Genomic DNA, 20,052 nt, shown 5'->3' on the forward strand with positions numbered 1-20,052 from the left:
GACGGCTTTTTTATTCATGAAAACGAAGCTTTTTGAAAACGCTCTCCAAAATGGATACATTTTAAAACGTGAAGATGGAAGTATTTGAAAACGATGACGCGTGTATTGTCCAAGCCTGCCGCACTGGCGTTGAAAACTGAAGCCGACTGAATTTTAGGCAGTTTTTATCACGATGATTTCATTTCAAGTGTTCGTTTTTTAAATAAGTTTAGTTTTAGTTAGTTATTTGATGCTATAAGAACAGGGTGTGTGACATCATGATTGACAGCTGAGATTGACGGCTTCTCTGAGTGAAGCTGTCACTGAGGCACTAATGGACTTTTTTCGGGAGGAGATTGGAGCTTTAGCTTTAATTTCTACATTTCCATAACTGTTTATTTCACACCAGCATAATGAATTGTTCTGCATCTGTGAGAGTGTGTGCGGGCTTTAGATATCACGGCTCTACTTCCTGCTCTCTACTGCACAGACTTTGTCCCAAATCTGGGCAAGATGTCAGCGGCATATTCGGACGTTGGCGGCTTCACTTTCCTTCAGTGGAAGGCAGTGAAGACGTGTAGTCCATATTTTTTTATGGCCTATGGTTTAGTCATGTGACGCATATTGTACCAATAGATATGTATGTTAATAACGCTATTGCCAGTTATGTGCTTTTCACTTTCACACAGTTACTTTGCACACTTCATATCACAGTCCTGGCAGGATGACAAAATATGTACTCGCATTTGCTGCCCTGCGGAAAAGCATGAGAGGAGGAACCTGGACGCATTAGTGAATGGTGAGATATTTTGCTAAATAAAATTATCCTGCCAGAAGAATTGAGGATAACTTTTTATGATGTCTGTATCATCTCAGTGAGCTTTTATGATGTTTTAAGCATGCACAGTAAAGTGAATTTGCTGTTATCTGACATTTCAGTGTGGATGAGACACTTTTGGAAAACGCTTGTGTGGACGGAGAGCATTTTGAAACGAAAACTCTGTTTTCAAATCTATCCAGATTAATGTAGACGTAGCCTTATTGTTTTTCTTTTTGGTTTTGTTTCTTGATTTGTCAGAAAAATATAGAAACAGGGAATGACCAAGCGGCAACCTCCCCCAGTTTCTCTTGAAGCCAATACGGAAGTGACTTAAACTGCAATTCATCGACTGGCCACTAGAGACAGACTCCAGAAGGAGCAGAATCTCATTGAGCTCATGTTAAAATGCCCAACTTTACAGCAGAAGAACACATGTTTACAGTCTGGGACAATTTGTGGTTTTGGTCTATACGGCTAATTTTGCCCTTCATGACGACTGTGAGGGGGTGAACTTTTTTATAACTCATTAGTTTACGTTATATAAAGCCTTAAAGTTCTGCATAATTAAGGGTGTGGCCACTGTGAGTGACAGGTGGATTGTCTGATTAGTCATTACATCACCTCAGCTCCGCCCACGTCCCGCCTCTTTGCCCATTTTCTGTTATCTGGGAGTGACGCGCAATGTCCCTCGTCCCTACTTTACGCTTCAAAACTGCTCTTCAGAGTCCTATGGGTTATGTCAAGGACACTACGTCCATATTTATTTACAGTCTATGGTCATTACTTGCTTATTTTTTCAAATTGCGAAGGTTCTTAATAAAAAAAATGAAAAAATTATTAAATAAAAAATTATTAGGGCTGTCAAAAGATTAATCGCGATTAATCGCATGCAAAATAAAAAGTTTGTGTTTACATAATATATGTGTGTGTGTACTCTGTTAATTATTATTTATATATAAATACACAAACATTCATGTATATATTTAAGAAATATTTGCATGTATATACTGTATATACATTTATATAATCTATAATATATATATAAATATAAATGTTTTATATATAAAAATAATATTTTTTTCTTAAATATACACATGCTTGTGTGTGTATTTATATCTAAATAATAATTAACAGAGTACACACACATATATTATGTAAACACAAACTTTTATTTTGGATGCGATTAATCGCGATTAATCTTTTGACAGCCCTAAAAATTATAAAACGATATAAATATAAAAATTTATGTGTGTGTGTGGTCTTGGTCTACGTTATGGGGACAAAATGTTTGGACCATTTTTTGGTCACGCCATAAGGAAAACTTCTTTTTTTATGTAATAATGCAAAAGGTTTTCTGTGAGGTTTGTGTGTATGGGTAAGGGAATAGAATATATAGTTTGTACAGTATAAAAATCAATGTATCTATGGAATGTACCCATAAAAAAAAAAACTTGTGTGTGTGTGAGAGAGAGAGAGAGAGAGAGAGAGAGAGAGAACAAGAGAAACTGATTAAGAAAATGTTTCATTTGTAGTGTGAAAACTACATCCCACCATAATTTTCCTCCTCAGATTTTACTGAGCGAGCGATTAAGAGTAGCTCATGCACTTTACTACCAGACTTTAAATTGCAGTAATGCTCATTTCTCTTCAAATTGATCTAAAATGATTTCTTTCTGTATTGCCTTACATCTACTTCCCCATCCAGCACTTTTTCCCAGTGGCATTGAAAACCATCCGAAAAACCATATTTTCATGTCAGCGGCTTATAAAACAGTAAAAAAGGATTCCCTTCTATTCCACTGAAGGATAGAGTAACTTTTGCCAAATATCTGGCAGCACTTTGATATTTTGATTGAAGGGGAAAATAATCAACTTAATAGTGAAAATGTGTTAAAATCAAGCTGACTGATTCAAACAGATGGGGTTGATTGTCTGGTTTTGCCACAGAGAGAAGCAGCTAGAATAGTTTCCATGCTTTCCCACTTTCTGTCTGTGACTGCACTGGCTTAGCGAAAAGGGGTGTGTAACCACTTTATTTAATAGGGCACACACCTCTGCGTGGACCTCACGAACCACCAGCGCTGACGCAGCAGTTACACATTCAGCTGGATTCCTTCCCCTCACTTCCTCACCCGTTCCTTAAACCTACCTCACAGCCATCAAGCCAAGAAATGAGCATGCACGTCTAACCCTTGTAGATCATTTCTGTGTACTGTGGGGCTGCAGTTCTGCTCAAACATATTGCAATATAATACATTATATTTCTTCCATTCATTATTGCCCCATGAAAAGTTAATCCAAACCTAATCCCTAAACTTGACTCTAACTCTGACTTGATCATCATAAAATCAGATTTATAAAATAAAACCTAACCACAAGTGTAGACTTCTTAAATCACATGTATTCAGTCAAATTAACATAACACTCCACTAAAGTACTCAAAACTGATGAGGTGTATGACAAATTCACCTGGTACCACTCTTCTGCCGTGACAAATGAACTGTGGGCTTGAGGCCAACCTCTTTTAAGAGCTACACTCTTAATGTTCATGCCCTTTATCAACTCATTCCTCTCCCTCAGTGGTCAAACGGCACATTATTACTCTGGATGAAATGAAATCTAAGTCAAACTGGGAAATAACTCATGCTGCTTTAATAACTGCTAGATGGATGGTGGTAGCTCCGACAGAAACCTGAAACCTCTTTCTGGACCACCAAAGACCGCATTTACAAATGCCTTCATTCAAAGGTAATAAACTATCGAGTTACACAGTTAATGTGATTTGTTGTTGGAGGCATCACTTGCGGGACACAGTGGCGAAATTAAACAAAAGCACTTCTTAAAATGAAGAAGGTTTCGAGCAGATGTTGAACGAACATACATCTTCGGCATGCATTCCTACAGCATATAGACAAAGCCTTGACATTTTTATAATATTGCCAGTCAACTGTGGTATGCGAGTATATTTAACACTCAGGATGCACTGATATTACAATTCTGGATAGATATGTTCATGTTATGGACGATACATGTCCGATATTAAATTTGTCCAATAATAAAAAACAAATCAAATGTTCTTTCTACTGAGCCCCTAAAGCAGGGGTGTCCAAACTTTTTTAAAAGGGGGCCAGATTCGATGTTGTGGACATACCCGGGGGCCGGTCCCTTTTCTATTATATACATATATATATATAAATGAAATATTTTGTTTCTTGGAAACATGACAGATTTGACAAAAGCTTGAACTGACCATAGAGTAGCTTGAGATAGGACACAGATGTAAATGTATGTATAGATATTTAACAATATCTGTAAAACTTTCATCAACCAAAAAGTGTTAATGTGTGAAATTTAAATATTATTACTGAGTTAGAACTCTATTCTTATTTAAATTTAACAAGTGCTCTATTTAGATCACCACAGGTACTTTTCTTACTTGGTATTTCTGTCTTTTTTCCAGTCCAAATATCTAAAAATTCTTAAATCAAGAATCAAGAAAATCAAAATTGTATATTTTCCTGGGGGAAAAAATCTAAATGAATTGAGTTTTTGCTTGAAACAAACTGAATTATCTGCCAATGGATTAGAAAAATAATCTTGTTTCTGTTTGGGACAGAAACAAGATTCCAATCAGAAAAAAAAAATGTCTGACCCCGTTGGCAGATATATTTGCTTGTTTTAACCAAAAACAATTTTTTTTTTTTTTTTTTTTAAAGAAAATAAGAAAAAATATCTAATGTAATTTCACTTCTCTAGTAAATGCATCTTGATTTAAGAATTTTTTGATATATTTATACTAGAAAGTAGAAACAAGACAAAAATACTAAATGACAGCATTTTTTTATCTAGAATGGCTTTATGGTATTTAGTCTATAAACATATAAATACAAATGTACAAAACTGCAAGTTTATGACAAAAATAGTCTGCAATTTGGCCTTTATTACTAATTTAATACATGTCTACATTACAAATTAAATAAAATTAGATATTAACCTACATTTCTGACAAATTACCACGGTTACAGGTGGTGTTACCACAGTAAATTCATGATAAATGTTGGTGAATTGTTGTTTGAAAAGTATTTGAACTGAATCGGCTCAGCTGATTTGCACGTTAGTGTTGTTGATTAAGTCAGTGCTGTTTAACTGGATTTAAATGAAATAAAATCACAGAGAGATTCGCAGCTCGTACCGGAGACCTCTGCGCTGAACTCGAACACTTCTCATTGGCTGTTTAGTGGGCGCGTGATCAAGACACTCGGCAGGTAAACACATTTGTTCAGAGTCAGAGCTGGCGAGTTGCGCAGAGCACAAGTAGCGCTGTTTCGTTCCGCTTTTGGCGCTGTTTCCCTGGCCTAAAGTCTTGTACTGCCACCTTGCGTTAACATCGTGAAACTGCACAGTTTGTAAATTATGCGTGGCGGGCCACATATAATATATTTTAATAGACAAGCTGCGGGCCGTTTGAAAATCATCCCCGGGCCGCATTTGGCCGGCGGGCCGACTTTGGACACCCCTGCCCTAAAGGGACATGGTGAAGGAAAAAAATAAGAGACGGAGGAAAAATTACGCATTCTCTCGCAAATGTTTTGCGTTCCCCTGAGAAACTTTGTGCTTCCTCGCAAAAACTTGTGCTTTCTGCCGAGAAACTTTGTCAGGGGAACGCAAACCATTGGCGAGAGAACGCAAAAGCATTGACAAATAATTTTTCCTCCCATTTGATATTTTTTCGCGAGCACCCTTCTTAGACCTAAAATGACAAATGGGGCACCCTGCGGTCTCGTGGCCATTGTAAGTCCACAAGACCGAAAGACCATTTGGGACAGGGCCAATGTCAAAGAGGCGAGGAAAACCAACTGTGTTGTCGTCTCGCTAAGACTGTGTCTCGTCCAAAAAACTGCGTTTGAACACAACGCAAAGACTACAGCCAACTAGCATGTGGGTTCTGCGGCTGCGTGTAAGGAAATAACTGTCTATATCAGCAGGTATAAATAGTCTGTATTCATCATTCAAAAAGGGATTATTATTCCAAACAGCTCATGTTGTTATGGAAATATTTTCATATAGGAATGCTCAGGTAAGATGATGTAAAATTAGAACAGACTTCTGTCTGGTGCCATCTTGACTTTGACTTTCATCCCTCGCTTTTATTCTCGTTTGCTAAACTGAACCACCAATCTGAGGATCTCTCTCAGCAATGATCCCGCTGCTGATAAAACATGACGAGTGGAACACACCTCAAAAACTAGCCTGACAGATGCTCGTTCAATGGTTGACTGTCGGCTGGGTATGAAAGTATCAAAGTGAATAATGTGACATAGAACTTCACAATCAAATCCTCGAGGTAACTGACTGCAGACAAAAAAGCAAATCATTCAAACATATTCCAGAATGATCAAATATAAAACAGTCAAATGAAAAAAGCAAAGAAGGGACTGAGGCATCCAGATATATCCACTAAAACATCCGTCTGATGGGCTAATGATAATAGCACATGTTCAGAGGGGAAACAACTGCGCTAGACAACAGGGCATGACCTTGTGTAACTTACAACCTGCTTTCCTGACCAATTCACCTTTCAAACACTGAAAACACGTCCAAGCTGACATATGGAGAAGAATGAAGAAAATGATCATGAACTGACTGCAGATTCATCAGGCACTGTAATACACTTACCAAACCTTTTGTAGCCAAAAGACTGCACTTCCTCTTCATCATTGAAGTCGTCTGCAAAAGGAACAAACGAAAATGATATTAGCATAGCAAGTGCTACATGCCTGCTAATCACACGATGCCTTAATAGTCTAATATCTGACACTCAAATATAATATTACAATAATAGTTAGACTGGATATATACATATATATATATTAAAAATAATGTTAAAATGTACTTTAGGTTAACGCTATACACACATACTGCCATTCAAAAGTTTGGATTTTGAAAGATTTTTTCACCAAGGTTGTATTTATTTGATCAAAAATAAAATAAAAAATAGTAATATTGTGAATTATTATTACAATTTACAACAGATTTTTCTGAAATATAATTCTATTTTTAACATTGTAAATGTCTTTACTAGGGATGCCACAATTCTCAATATAATACTGAACCGTTCGGTACGGCATTCACTTTCAATACGCGCTTGTGAATTGCGCTTTTTTTTTTCTTCCGATTTTGCATTTTATTAATTATTTTTATTTCTCTCCGAATTGGCTCTGTTTGAGTGTGCCTACACGCTGATATGAGCAAATATCCAATCAATATGTACTAAAGTTAGGTGTGTTTAGCCACGCTTGCAATGCTGTTCACACTTTAAAAGAGCGGTGAAGTGAGGAATCACGAACGTCCATTTTTGCATGCGTTTTTTAAGCCTTACCCGTTAAACATTTCATTTGTGTGCTTGTGAGTGCACTAAAAGCCTGTCAAACACGTGATTACGGGACTAAGTAGTCTTACTGCGCTAATACTGTCAAATACAAACATGGTTTACAATACATAAACACAGTCGGTTATGTCAATTTATGTAAAAGTGGCGTGTGTCTGTAATATTGGATGCGTGCAGGTCTTAAATTGACAGCAGCGCAGTCTAGTGAACATACTGCCGCTTGTCCTTAAAGGGACGGTTCACTCATTATTTCCTCACTCTAATATTGTTCCAAACCTGTATTCATTTCTTCTGTTGAATACAGACAGTTGAATACCATTGGTAGTAGACATGTGCCGGTAAACGGTAATACGATATACCGCAATAATGAACATGCACAATATAGTTATCGTGGGCACTTCAAAATACCGTGAAGAATTATTTATTACGAATTATTCAGATTTTTAGAATGAATTTTAAGAATACTTTACCCATCAACCGTTTAAAATGAAAAACACGTCAAAGAGGAACACACACTGATGTAAATAGACCGTGCATGAGCCGAGCACATGGCGGAATGAGGAGACGCGCTGAAGTGCACATTCATTCTTCGACAGCAGAGGGCGCTGACGGGAAACAGCAGAAATGCAGCAGTTTCCCCAGTAATCACATAACCTAATACATAATACTTAAAGACTTAAGGCTATTCATTTTCAAACTTGCATTTTATATTTTAATCTGGACTAAATTACATGCCCTAGATATTGTTTGAATATGTTCTGACTGTTGTTCAATCACACACTATACAAGGCTCCAGTATTTAACATTAGTTCCTTCATTAACAAACTGACAATGAAAAATACTTCTAAAGCATAAATATTATTAATCTTAGTTAAATGTACATTTCAGCATACCTATTGTTCTTTATTATTCTTTTGCACTTTGATCTGTTTTAAATATTTGTTTACTTTATACATTTTTGTGTATTGCTTTATTGTATTTAAATGTTTGGTTCTTTTGTTATAAGAAAGTGATTTAACCTGTTATAGTATGACAACACTTTTTTTGCAACTTATTTCAATATCGTGATAATACCGTATACCGTGATAAAAGCTTCAGCAATTAATCGCAACATGAAAAATTGATACCGGCACATGCCTAATTGGTAGCCATTGACATCCATATTATTATTTCCAACAATGGGGACCAGCAACTGTTTGGTTTCCAACATTCTTCAAAATATATTTTCCAACAGAAGAAGGCACTTTATTCAGGTTTAAAACAACTTGAGCGTGAGTAATCGATGACAGAATTTTCATTTTTGAGTGAACTATCCCTTTAATGTTAATAAAACAACAAAAGACAAAGAGAAAGTTTTAAGGCTTTTAAGTTAAATAAAGAAAGAGTATTGCAATAACAAAAATAGTATTTTTTTTCCTTAAAGGGATAGTTCACCCAAAAATGAAAATTAGCCCATGATTTACTCACCCTCAAGTCAAAGGTGTATATGACACTCTGCTTTCAGACGAATAAAATCTGAGTTATATATATATAATAGCAGTAATAGTTGCTCTGTTTTTGAAGTCCATAAAAAATGCATTTGTCCGTCAAATAACTGCTCCACGCGGCTCCGGGGTGTTAATAAAGGCCTTCTGAAGTGAATCGATGCGTTTGTGTAAGAAAAATATCCATATTTAAAAAATTATTTCATTTTTTTCTATGGCTCTGCATCAGCCGTCCCCGCGCCATCACTTCCGGCGAATAAGGTCAAAATACATGCAAAATACAGGCACGGTCATATACATGGATTCCTCATTAGTGTCTGCGCAGATCGGTCGAAGGATGCATCTACGTTTATATATCTTTGATCATGCCAGTATTTTGACCTTATTCGCCGGAAGTTATGGCGCTGGGAATACTAGATGACATTCGTCTGATAAGAGGTAAAAAAATAACATAAATACTGTTTGGTTTCTCGCAGAAACCGATCGTTTTGTGTCTTAAAGGGTTAGTTCACCCAAAAATGAAAATTCTGTCATTAATTACTCACCCTCATGTCGTTCGACACCCGTAAGACCTCCGTTCATATTCGGAACACAAATGAAGATATTTTTGTTGAAAGCTGATGGCTGAGAAAGGCTTCAGACAGGCCTCCATTGGCATTCAGTACATTTACACTCCCAAGACCCATAAAAGGCACTTAAAACGTCGTTACAAAGTCCATCTCACCACAGTGGCTCTACAATAATTTTACGATGCAACGACAATAGTTTTTGTGCGCAAAAAAAAATCAAAATAACACCTTTATCCAGCTTGTTAATGTCTTCCGTGTGTGCCTCCACGACGCATGCGCGAGAATATGACGTAGCGCCAGCGTTCGGGAATCCATGAAATGCACACTTAAGCCCCATTTTGAGCACTACGCCGAGACCTAAAGCACGATCAATGTAGAATTCAACAGCTTAGACACGCGCGTCTTCCTCTGCTTGTAAACAAATCCCTTCTGGGTCATCTGTCCGAACGCCGGATCTACGTCATATTCTCGCGCATGCGTCGTGGAGGCATACACGGAAGACAATAACAAGCTGGATAAAGGTATTATTTAGATTTTTTTTTGCGCACAAAAACTATTGTAGTCGCATCGTAAAATTATTGTAGAGTCACTGTGGTGAGACTTTGTAACAAAGTTTTAAGTGCCTTTTATGGCTCTTGTGAGTGTAAATGTACTGAATGCCAATGGAGGCCTATCTGAAGCCTTTCTCAGCCATCAGAATTTACACAAAAATATCTTCATTTGTGTTCCGAAGATGAACGGAGGTCTTACAGGTGTCGAACGACATGAGGGTGAGTAATTAATGACAGAATTTTCATTTTTGGGTGAACTAACCCTTTAAGACATCAATGTGTCGTCACGAGCCGCATGGTTTAATAAGGATTCATATGTCTATGTGTTTTTACTCTCATACTCTAAAATATCCCCATTGACATGCATCATACGACTATCACACTGCAACGGTTGGAGTTAAAAATCTTCATTTGTATTCTGCTGAAGAAACAAAGACACCTACATCTTGGATGCCCTGGGGGTAAGCAGATAAACATAAAAATTTCGTTTTTGGGTGAACTATCCCTTAAACCTCTTGCTGTTCCTGTTGGCTAAGAATAGAATAGCAAAAAAACTAATGTGACAAGCCATCAGAACCGAACCGAACCGAACCGAAAACCGTGGTTAAAAACCCGAGGTATGTATTGAACCATGGACTAACTGTATTGTTGCATCCTAGACTTTACAGTCACTTTTGATCAATGTAATGTATCTTTACTGAATAAATGTATTAATTCAATCTCTTACCCCGAACCTTTGAATGGTAGTGTATATCGCTTAAGTAAAATATTATAAATTACACTACAGTATACATTATAAACCAAACACAGCACCAAATATATTCATATGTTTTCTAATAAACAAGGTCAGCATATCATGCTGAGATAAATAACATAAACAAACACACAACATTACGTTTGGGAATGATAAAAAGCATGTGGTCTGCATCCGATTCTTGAAATAACACTGGCCAGGATGGTCCATTCATGAGTTAACTAAACGATACCATCTTCTACTTCCTGTTCCTGTCCTGGAGCGCAGGCTCCCTTCGAGCGCTCTCTCATGTGGCTACCATGCTCATGGGAATGGAGAGGGGTGACTCCAGGCGGTTTTATGTGTCATTGTCCAAAGCCAGAGAAAATAAAGAAAGAACATATGTTTCTGTAGTTGGAGCCCACTCCCCCTCACTCTGATACTAAACCAGGGGAAGAACCGCAGGTGGGCGGGGGAACAGTCCGCTAAGAAACCCCATAGAGTGCGACCTCATGTCCTACAATCCAACTGGACAGATATTCACAACCCGTAAAAACCTCAGAGTGGAAAACTAGGGAACAAACAGGCTTGGGACAAAGATTTGAGGACTGATGCTGACAGCTATTTCAGTCTTTTTGCTGAAAATAACAACACAACTCTGGGAAATGCACAGGAACAAAGCTCCCACACACCCCAAAAACAACATTTGTACAAAGCCACAGCCTGAAACATGACATTGCAAGAGAAATATTGCTTGAAATAAAACCTTCAAGGTTAAAAATGTTATGCATGGAGGAGTATCACAGAAGACCGTGCATGACCCCTGCTCAGAGGAAACGCATTTCACTGTGTGTGGTCTGAACACTCTTATTACGTTATTTCCATGTGCCTTTTGCTCTGTTTACTAATCATTAATATGTTAATGTCTTAAGTTGATTCATGGTAAATAAACATTTATCTAACCAAACGAGGAACCAAAAACAGCTACAGTGTCTCATTTGTTTGCAAAATCCAGGCAAACCACAGTTTGTCTCTTTTTGGCAACAACATCCTGGTTTTAGATACAAATTCAGAAGTGATTTGTTTGGAAATTGCACTGCAAATTCCAGTTGATACAAGATTCAGTCAATGTTAATATGTCATATAGCCTCCAATCATATGCCTATTGTTTTTAGTTCAGTGTGAATTCAAACAAAAGTTGTGTTGAGATTTGAAATTTCCACTAGATGGCAGCATTCTGATTGAAAATGAGATGAACGGCTAAATGTTGCATAACTCGTAAGGCACAAAAATGTGATGTGAGAGCTTGGTGTTTGTCAGAACATCTGGTCATTGGACATCCAAAAAACTCAGGATGGGGAGATGTGGGGTTGTTTTCACTGTAAGTGGCTCTCTGAGTCACACGTTTTAATTCTGCTGCGTGCAATCAAGATGGAAAACATCTTGGCTCTTAGGAGAACAAATACAGAGGACCCTTTCATTTTTTAATTATATAATTCTGACTCTTAATTTTCCACAGGTCAACTTACCTCAGAATGACACTTTTAAAGTTGCACTTAGTACATTTTTGTTTTTGTTATTCATCCCAAAATTATTATTCATCCCAATGTTGTAAAAGTTTATATTTAGACCAGCCAGGATGAAACATTTGTGTTGCTGTTGCTCATTAACAATGAATCTGTTTGTTTACCTTTTGGTCTGTTTTTGTTTTCTCATTCTTTTTTTTTTTTTTTAAAGGAACACTCCACTTTAGAAAAAAAAAAAAAAAGGCAAATTTTCCAACTCCCCTAGAGTTAAACAGTTGAGTTTTACCGTTTTCGAATCCATTCAGCCGATCTCCGGGTCTGGCGGTAGCACTTTTAGCATAGCTTAGCATAGATCATTGAATCTGATTAGACCGTTAGCATCTCGCTCATTTTTCCGATTTAAAACTTGACTCGAGTTACATCGTTTACTAAGACCGACGGAAAATATAAAGTTGTGATTTTCTAGACCGATATGGCTAGGAACTATACTCTCATTCCTGCGTAATAATCAAGGAACTTCGTTGTCGTACCATGGGTGCAGCGGCGCAATGATATTACACAGCGCCTGAAAATAGGCTAACTTCGTCAACATAACCAACGTGACAACCTGCTTACATAGGGAGCGCGCTGGGGACTATTTTCAGGCGCTGCGTAATATCATTGCGCCGCTGCACCCATAGGACGGCAGCAAAGGTCCTTGATTATTATGCATTATTAATCAGATTCACTGATCTATGCTAAGCTATGCTAAAAGTGCTACCGCCAGACCCGGAGATCGGCTGAATGGATTTGAAAACGGTAAAAACTCAACTGTTTAACTTGGAAATGAGCCTATTTTCAAAAATAGTGGAGTGTTCCTTAAAAAAATTCTGATATATGCACTTTTGCACTCATTTTGAGCACTGACTAAAATATAGCTAACAGCTAACTCCCCTAGAGTTAAACATGAGTTTTACCGTTTTTGAATCCATTCAGCCGATCTCCGGGTCTGGCGGTAGCACTTTTAGCGTAGCTTAGCATAGATCATTGAATCTGATTAGACCGTTAGCATCTCGCTCAAAAATGACCAAAGACTTTCTATATTTTTCCTATTTAAAACTTGACTTTACTGATATGGCTAGGAACTAAACTCTCAATCCTGCGTAATAATCAAGGAACTTTGTGCTGTACCATGAGTGCAGCGGCGCAATGAAAATAGTCCCCAGCGCTCTCTGTGCAAGCAGGTTGTCATGTTGATGTTGATGGTTCATGGTACGGCAGCAAAGTTCCTTGATTATTACACAGGAATGAGAGTATAGTTCCTAGGCAAATCGGAATAGAAAATCGCAACTTTTCATTTTACATCTTAGTACACAATGTAACTACAGAAGAGTCAAGTTTTAAACAGGAAAAATATCGAAAGTCTTTGGTCATTTTTGAGCGAGATGCTAACGGTCTAATCAGATTCAATGATCTATGCTAAGCTACGCTAAAAGTGCTACCACCAGACCCGGAGATCGGCTGAATGGATTCGAAAACGGTAAAACTAAACTGTTTAACTCTAGGGGAGTTGGAAAATGGGCCTATTTTCAAAAATAGTGAAGTGTTCCTTTAAATGATTCTCATGTATACACTTTTGCACTCATTTTGAGCAAATTGACTAACACAGCCGATCACGTGATCTCAACATGTTTGCATCCATGAGGATGGACCCACCTTATGCCGAATCAAAAAGCTGTTTTTAGAAGACTGATATCTGTAATCTTAGTCTTATGTCAGTTTACATTATTATAATATTAACTTTAACATTTTTGATATTTTTCAAAAAAAAAAAAAAAACAGTGCGCCTTTAATTAAAACAAATTATAAATCCAAACTCAACATTGAAAACTCAACATTAACACTTTAAAGTCTCTAAAGCTGAACAAGTTCTCAGAAAATATAATTCACAAGTTCTTCAACCCTTGGAGGAATGTCTTCACACCCTGACAGATGTTTCATTTGTAACGTGGCCACGCGTTTTCTTTCTTTTCTTTTTAGATAGCCCAAAGGAAACAATGTCACTGAACATCCCACACAATAGCCGGTCAGAAAGGTTGTGTGTGTGTAGATCCTTCTATTCAGCTGTCTTGTGGCAGTTCAGCCAAACAATCCGCCAACCTTAGACACCACGAGCAGTTAATCGCAACCAGATGTTTCATGCACTGGACTAACACATTCCTCTCACAAGAGAAAGAAACGCAGAAAACTGAAGAGCGAAACGCGTGGATAGACTCAAGAGACTTGCCTTAAAAAGACACACCACTAAAAAATGTGTACGCAGAGGATTATTATTTGAAATACATCTTACCCTTCATTGTGGTTCAACTGTGGTACACCGTTCCGTCACGAGCCAAACGTTCACAAACTTCACATCAATCTCATGACAATAGCGCGGACTCAAGAATAGCGCTCGCTGAAGTTTCACAGATGCGAATATTCCACCTGAAACATGCGTAGGGTGTTTTTCACCCCTCAATCTCTGTGACTGGCGCTAAACTTGTAAAAAGTAAGACACTAAAGGGGGGAAAAAACAACTCTTGGGCACCGATGTTCAACAAGTCGTAGCAAACTTTTCCCCTCTCTCCTTGAGAACGTGTTCACGATGGAAATTCACTTGAGGTGAGTGAGGAGGATGCCTCCTCTTCTGCCTGTTGGCTGCAACCCGAGAAGAGAGAAGTTGGGAGTCCGTAGGGTGTCTGCTAGTCCACTTGTTTTCTACATGAACTTAATCTCTTAAAGGAAAACCAGGTAAAACGCAGCAGCAGCAGCAGCGCCAGCCTCCTCTACACTGAAGCTCTGAAAATGCTGCTGCATCGCATCTGGAGTTAAACTTCCTCTTGGCTCATGGGAGGGTCTTACACGTAGCACGAGTTAGTTATTGTTGGGCTTAGAGTACTGTGAAATCTTAACCTGTAATAAGAAACGGTATAGTAAACATTACTACTCAAACTACTATGTAGGCCTATATTGTAGATTTCAAAGTTCTGTTATTCATCACTGTAATTGATGGCTTAAAACTGTGCTAGGAAGTTTAAGCATTATGAGTAGGCCTACCTGAGTTTAAAAAAACACTTGTTAACACATTTTAAGGGTTAGTTAACCCAAAAAAAATTAAATTATGTCCTTCACCCTCATGTCGCTCCAACTCCGTAAGACCTGTTCATCTTCAGAACACAAATGAAGATATTTTTGGTGAAATCCAAGAGCTATATAAAATATCTTCATTTGTGTTCTGAAGATGAACAAAGGTCTTACGCGTTTGCAATTAATGACAGAATAAATTTTTTTGGGGGGGAACTATCCCTTTAAATTTATTTACTGGGGCTTGTTGTCACACAATAAAGTTATTTATCAGTAACTATAAGGTTTGAGCCAAATTTCAGTTACAAAAATTAGATTTTTTTCTCTCTAGCAATTTTTTTTATAATTGTTTGACTTTAAATTTATCCTGAAAAGCTTAGGCCTATAGGCTGTTTAAAGGGATAATTCACCCAAAAATGTTCATCATTTAATCACCCTCTTGTTGATCCAAACCTGTATGAGTTTCTTTCTTCTGTTGAACACAAAAGAAGTAACCAGACAGTTGACGCGTCACATTGACCTCCATAGCATTTTTTTCCTACTATGGAAGTCAATGGGTGCCGTCAACTGTCTGGTTACCAACATTCATCAAAATATCTTCTTTTGTGTTCAACAAGAAAGAAACTCGTGCAGGTTTGAAAAAACTTAAGGGTGAGTAAGTACTGAGAAAATGGTTATTTATGAGTGAACTATCCCTTTAAGGCAGGTACTATTATAACAACTTACCTCAGTGTGACAATAATATTATCCATTACAAAAGATCAAGATGTGTTAAAACATATAATGCATTAAAACACATGACCAACAACGAAATCTATGTGTTATATGACAATAACATAATAATTAGTGCTGTCAAATTGATTAATCGCGATTAATTGCATTCAAAATAAACGCTTATGTTAACATAATAGATGTGTGTATACTGTGTATAAATATTATGTATATATAAATACACACACATGCATGTATATATTTGTTAGCACATATATTATGTTAACACAAACTTTTATTTTGGATGCAATTAATCATGATTAATCGATTTGACAGCAATAATAATAATATAGATCTTCTTGGGTTTCAGAGCTAAAATGCTGGCATACCTAAGGTGTTTATTTAAAAAAGCACACAACTGATTGAAAAATAGATTCAGTAACACTTTCTATATGAAACATTTGTATAGATCTATATTATTTTTTGTGCTTTCAAATCGATTAATCCCGATTAATCGCACCCAAAATAAAAGTTTGTGTTAACATAATATATGTGTGTGTACTGTGTATAATTATTATGTATATATAAATACACACACATGCATGTATGTATTTGTTAGCACATATATTATGTTAACACAAACTTTTATTTTGGATGCCATTAAACGCGATTCATCGATTTGACAGCAATAATAATAATATAGATCTTATTGGGGTTCAGAGCTAAAATGCTGGCATTAATAAGGCGTTTATTTGAAAAAAGCACACAACTGATTGAAAAATAGATTCAATAACACTTTCTATATGAAACATTTGTATAGATCTATATTATTTTTAGTGCTGTCAAATCGATTAATTGCACTCAGAATAAAAGTTTGTGTTAACGTAATATATGTGTGTGTACTGTGTATAATTATTATGTATATATAAATACACACACAGGCATGTATATATTTAATCATTTTTTTACATAATATTAACAGTATATACATGCAAATATTTCTTAAATATACATGAATGAGTGTGTATTTATATTTATATAATAATCGGATTTCACATAAAATATAAATGTTTCTTATAGAAAGTGTTACTGAATCTCTTTTTCAATCAGTTGTGTGCTTTTTTTTCTTCAAATAAACGCCTTAGGTATGCCAGCGTTTTAGCTCTGAACCCCAAGACTGCCAAGTGTAAAGTCCTTTGCGTGCATTGACTGTTGCTCAAAATTGCTTGCACAATTGTTCCGCTCCCTTCGGGTTTAATAAGCACACAGCTCATTTTGTTCTTTCTGTGCATTTCTCTCTAAATCCCATTGCCACAGGGATCCGTGATTAATTATTTGACATCCCGCTGGATTGTTGAGAATCTGTTGCACCACACAAGTCTAGCACCGCACCGGCCTGAACTGTTTTTCCAACTTAACGAGGCTAAGCACTAATGTAAAAAAAACAACTCTACCGTATTAAAGCTGCACTGCTGGGCTCTAAACCGACTTTATTTGCCCTCTTAAGTATCAGGAAGCGTCTGTGCCAGAGCAGGTGCCTTATCCATTTCTATTTACCTTCGAACGAACCTCTACTTTCAAACTTACCATGGCAAACAACACAGTTCCCACCAAAAAACCACAGGTGCTACACTTACAGAAATGAAACAAAATGATTCTGAAAGCTATAGCATTTGAAGGATATCCAATACTAATACACTGGTTTTCTTGAACAAATGGTACATTTTTATTTTCAAGGTATCTGTATCATTTTATACTAAACCAATGTTTTCTTCTCATGTTCTGCCGTTCTATGTGTTGTGAGGTTCCAGTAATTCACCCTCAGTCTGCCAGCCGCCAGCTCTTTGGCAGTGGATGAGCGCGACAGGTCCAGATAGGGTTATGAGAAACAGGTGTGTTTAGCAGAGATGGACATAGCAGTGGCCCATATTGCTGTTTCTCATTAGAGGTTAGAATACTATTTTCAGGGTCACAAGCCCTGAAGAGAGGGCACTTTTACAAGGACATGGTGCGCTAATGAGAAACGTGAGGGGAATGTGGGCCCACGCCACATAGTTGCCAATTTCTGCTGTTTTTAAACCTTGTAATAGAGATGCAAAAACTAGACTTTGTGATATACCTTGTCAAACTAAATAAGAACAAAATAAAATATATGCTATAAGTCAGGGGGTTTAAAACTGGGGTCCTCCAGAAGGTTCTAAAGGTTCCTCAGAAAATATCAGACAATAAAAAGACAAAGCAAAAATGGTTATAGTCTAGCAAACATTTCATTTCTAAATGTTTCTCTCCTTTCTTGCCATATACAGTATATACGTTCCAGAATTGTATTTGCTTTGTATCTTTCTAGGGAGTTTTTTTCACTATAGTCCCCTCTATCTTGCTCGCTGGGGTTGTAAGGCAGTTTTCGGTAATGCTTCAGATTAAGGCCCGGAAAGTTCTGCATAAGTAAAGCGAATTTACAGCATAACTTTTGGTAATTATTGTGTAACTATAAAGTATATTTATGTGTGGGTATAAGGGAACAATATGTAATATTTGGGGAATAAAGGGATAACTATCAGGAAAATTAACAAATTATTCCTTCTTAACCCTCTGGTGCTCTTCGTTTGGGTTAACCTTTGGTTATCTTCCTGGTCATAAGTGACTGGACATCTAAAAATTAAACTTCCTCCACCCCAATAAAACCAATGTAATTTATTTTTCTTCAATAATATTTTTCTATTTTCTTTTGTATTTTGAGATTAATTGATGGTACTTATTAATATTTATGCAATAATTATGGTCTATTTTTGCCATTGAAAATAATACAATAAAAAAACAGTATTTCAGGTTAAAATAGAGTCTATGCCTTCAATATTTTTTTGAAGGCAGAGTAGCGCCCTCTGTTGGAATTATTTATGGAAACATGCAACCACGGGTGTAACCACTAGAGGTCTCTATGGAGAGGCTTGTGAATTCCATAGTTCTCTTTTGAACACATTTAATGTTTTTTTTATGGATTTGAATATATATTTAAACAATCTCAAAGACTATTTATTATAAAAAATAAAATTTGTTAGAAATAGTGATTTAAAGTGTTAGTTTTTGCATTATGATTATAATAATAATTATTATTATTATGTATACAGTCAAACCTAATCACTGTGTTAGGAAGAGAAAGCAATGAAGCCTTTTACTACCCATTTTTATATCCAGAATTTGTTTTTTTTAAACATTCATTCAATTATAACACTTTATGTGAATTATGTTTTTTTTTTTTTTTAAATGCTCAGAAAGATGCAAAGGATCAAGCCTGAGCTTCCAAGTGCACAGTTTGTGCGTGTTTGTTTGTGTGTGTGTGTGTGTGTGTGTGTGTGTGTGTGTGTGTGTGTGTGTGTGTGTGTGTGTGTGTGTGTGTGAGAAGATTTAGAGTGTCACCCCTTCATTTATGTGAGCTTTTTCTGCATTATGACTGAATTTCACATTCCATAAACTTTTTCACATTCCATAAACACAGTTCATAGGTGTGTGTGTGTGTGTGTGTGTGTGTGTGTGTGTGTGTGTGTGTGTGTGTGTGTGTGTGTGTGTGTGTGTGTGTGTGTGTGTGTGTGTGTTTGTGTGTGTGTGTCTGTGTCTGTGTGTGAGTGGATGTGTCAATATCACACTCTTGATGACATTTTTTTCAGCATTGTGGCCGATTTGTAGATTGTGCACACAAATATTTGGTGAATTTTTTGTGTTTTCGCCGATTTCGCATTCATTTCCTATGGTCTGTCATTTGTGACCGAAGATAATGAAAGGTCAACTTTTTTTTTTACGACCAATTAGCATGCTCAAATCATGACCTCAATTTTTTTTGCGTGTTCACAATCCTAATGCCAATAAAGTCACCAAGTTTCATATCATTCCGATGAAGCTATGATTTTTAGAATTTCAAAATCGAAAATGTTCTGGTCAGAAATGACCGAAGAGCACCAGAGGGTTAATATTCATCTGTGGCAAGGACGATAAAGAAGAGGAACAAGAGGAGGACGAAGCCAAGCAAGAGAAACGAACAAGTGTTGTAAATCTGTTTTTAAAAAACTTTTACGAGTGATATCAGTTTGTGTACGTGTTTTTATTGTACTTACCCTGTAACTATACATGAAACAAGAGGGGAACAAGCACCACTTTAGTTTACAGCCCCTAGATTCATATTTACCCTGTACAC

General features: G+C 36.8%; 1 protein-coding gene across 1 annotated transcript in view; it reads right to left on the reverse strand.

The window, feature by feature from the left end:
- Window positions 1-14,981, reverse strand: part of colec12 (collectin sub-family member 12) — a 59,171-nt gene extending 44,190 nt beyond the window's left edge. Inside the window, exons 1-2 of the mRNA XM_079819873.1 lie at window positions 14,380-14,981; window positions 6,476-6,526 (exon numbers count right to left, since the gene is read on the reverse strand). Of these exons, the coding sequence (XP_079675999.1) occupies window positions 6,476-6,526; window positions 14,380-14,386 (58 nt within the window). The 5' untranslated portion in view covers window positions 14,387-14,981. The remainder of the gene's footprint in view (window positions 1-6,475; window positions 6,527-14,379) is intronic.
- Between the last annotated feature and the right edge of the window lie 5,071 nt (window positions 14,982-20,052).

The sequence above is a fragment of the Gobio gobio genome (genome assembly GCF_949357685.1).
Source record: "Gobio gobio genome assembly, chromosome: 6".
Lineage (NCBI taxonomy): Eukaryota > Metazoa > Chordata > Actinopteri > Cypriniformes > Gobionidae > Gobio > Gobio gobio.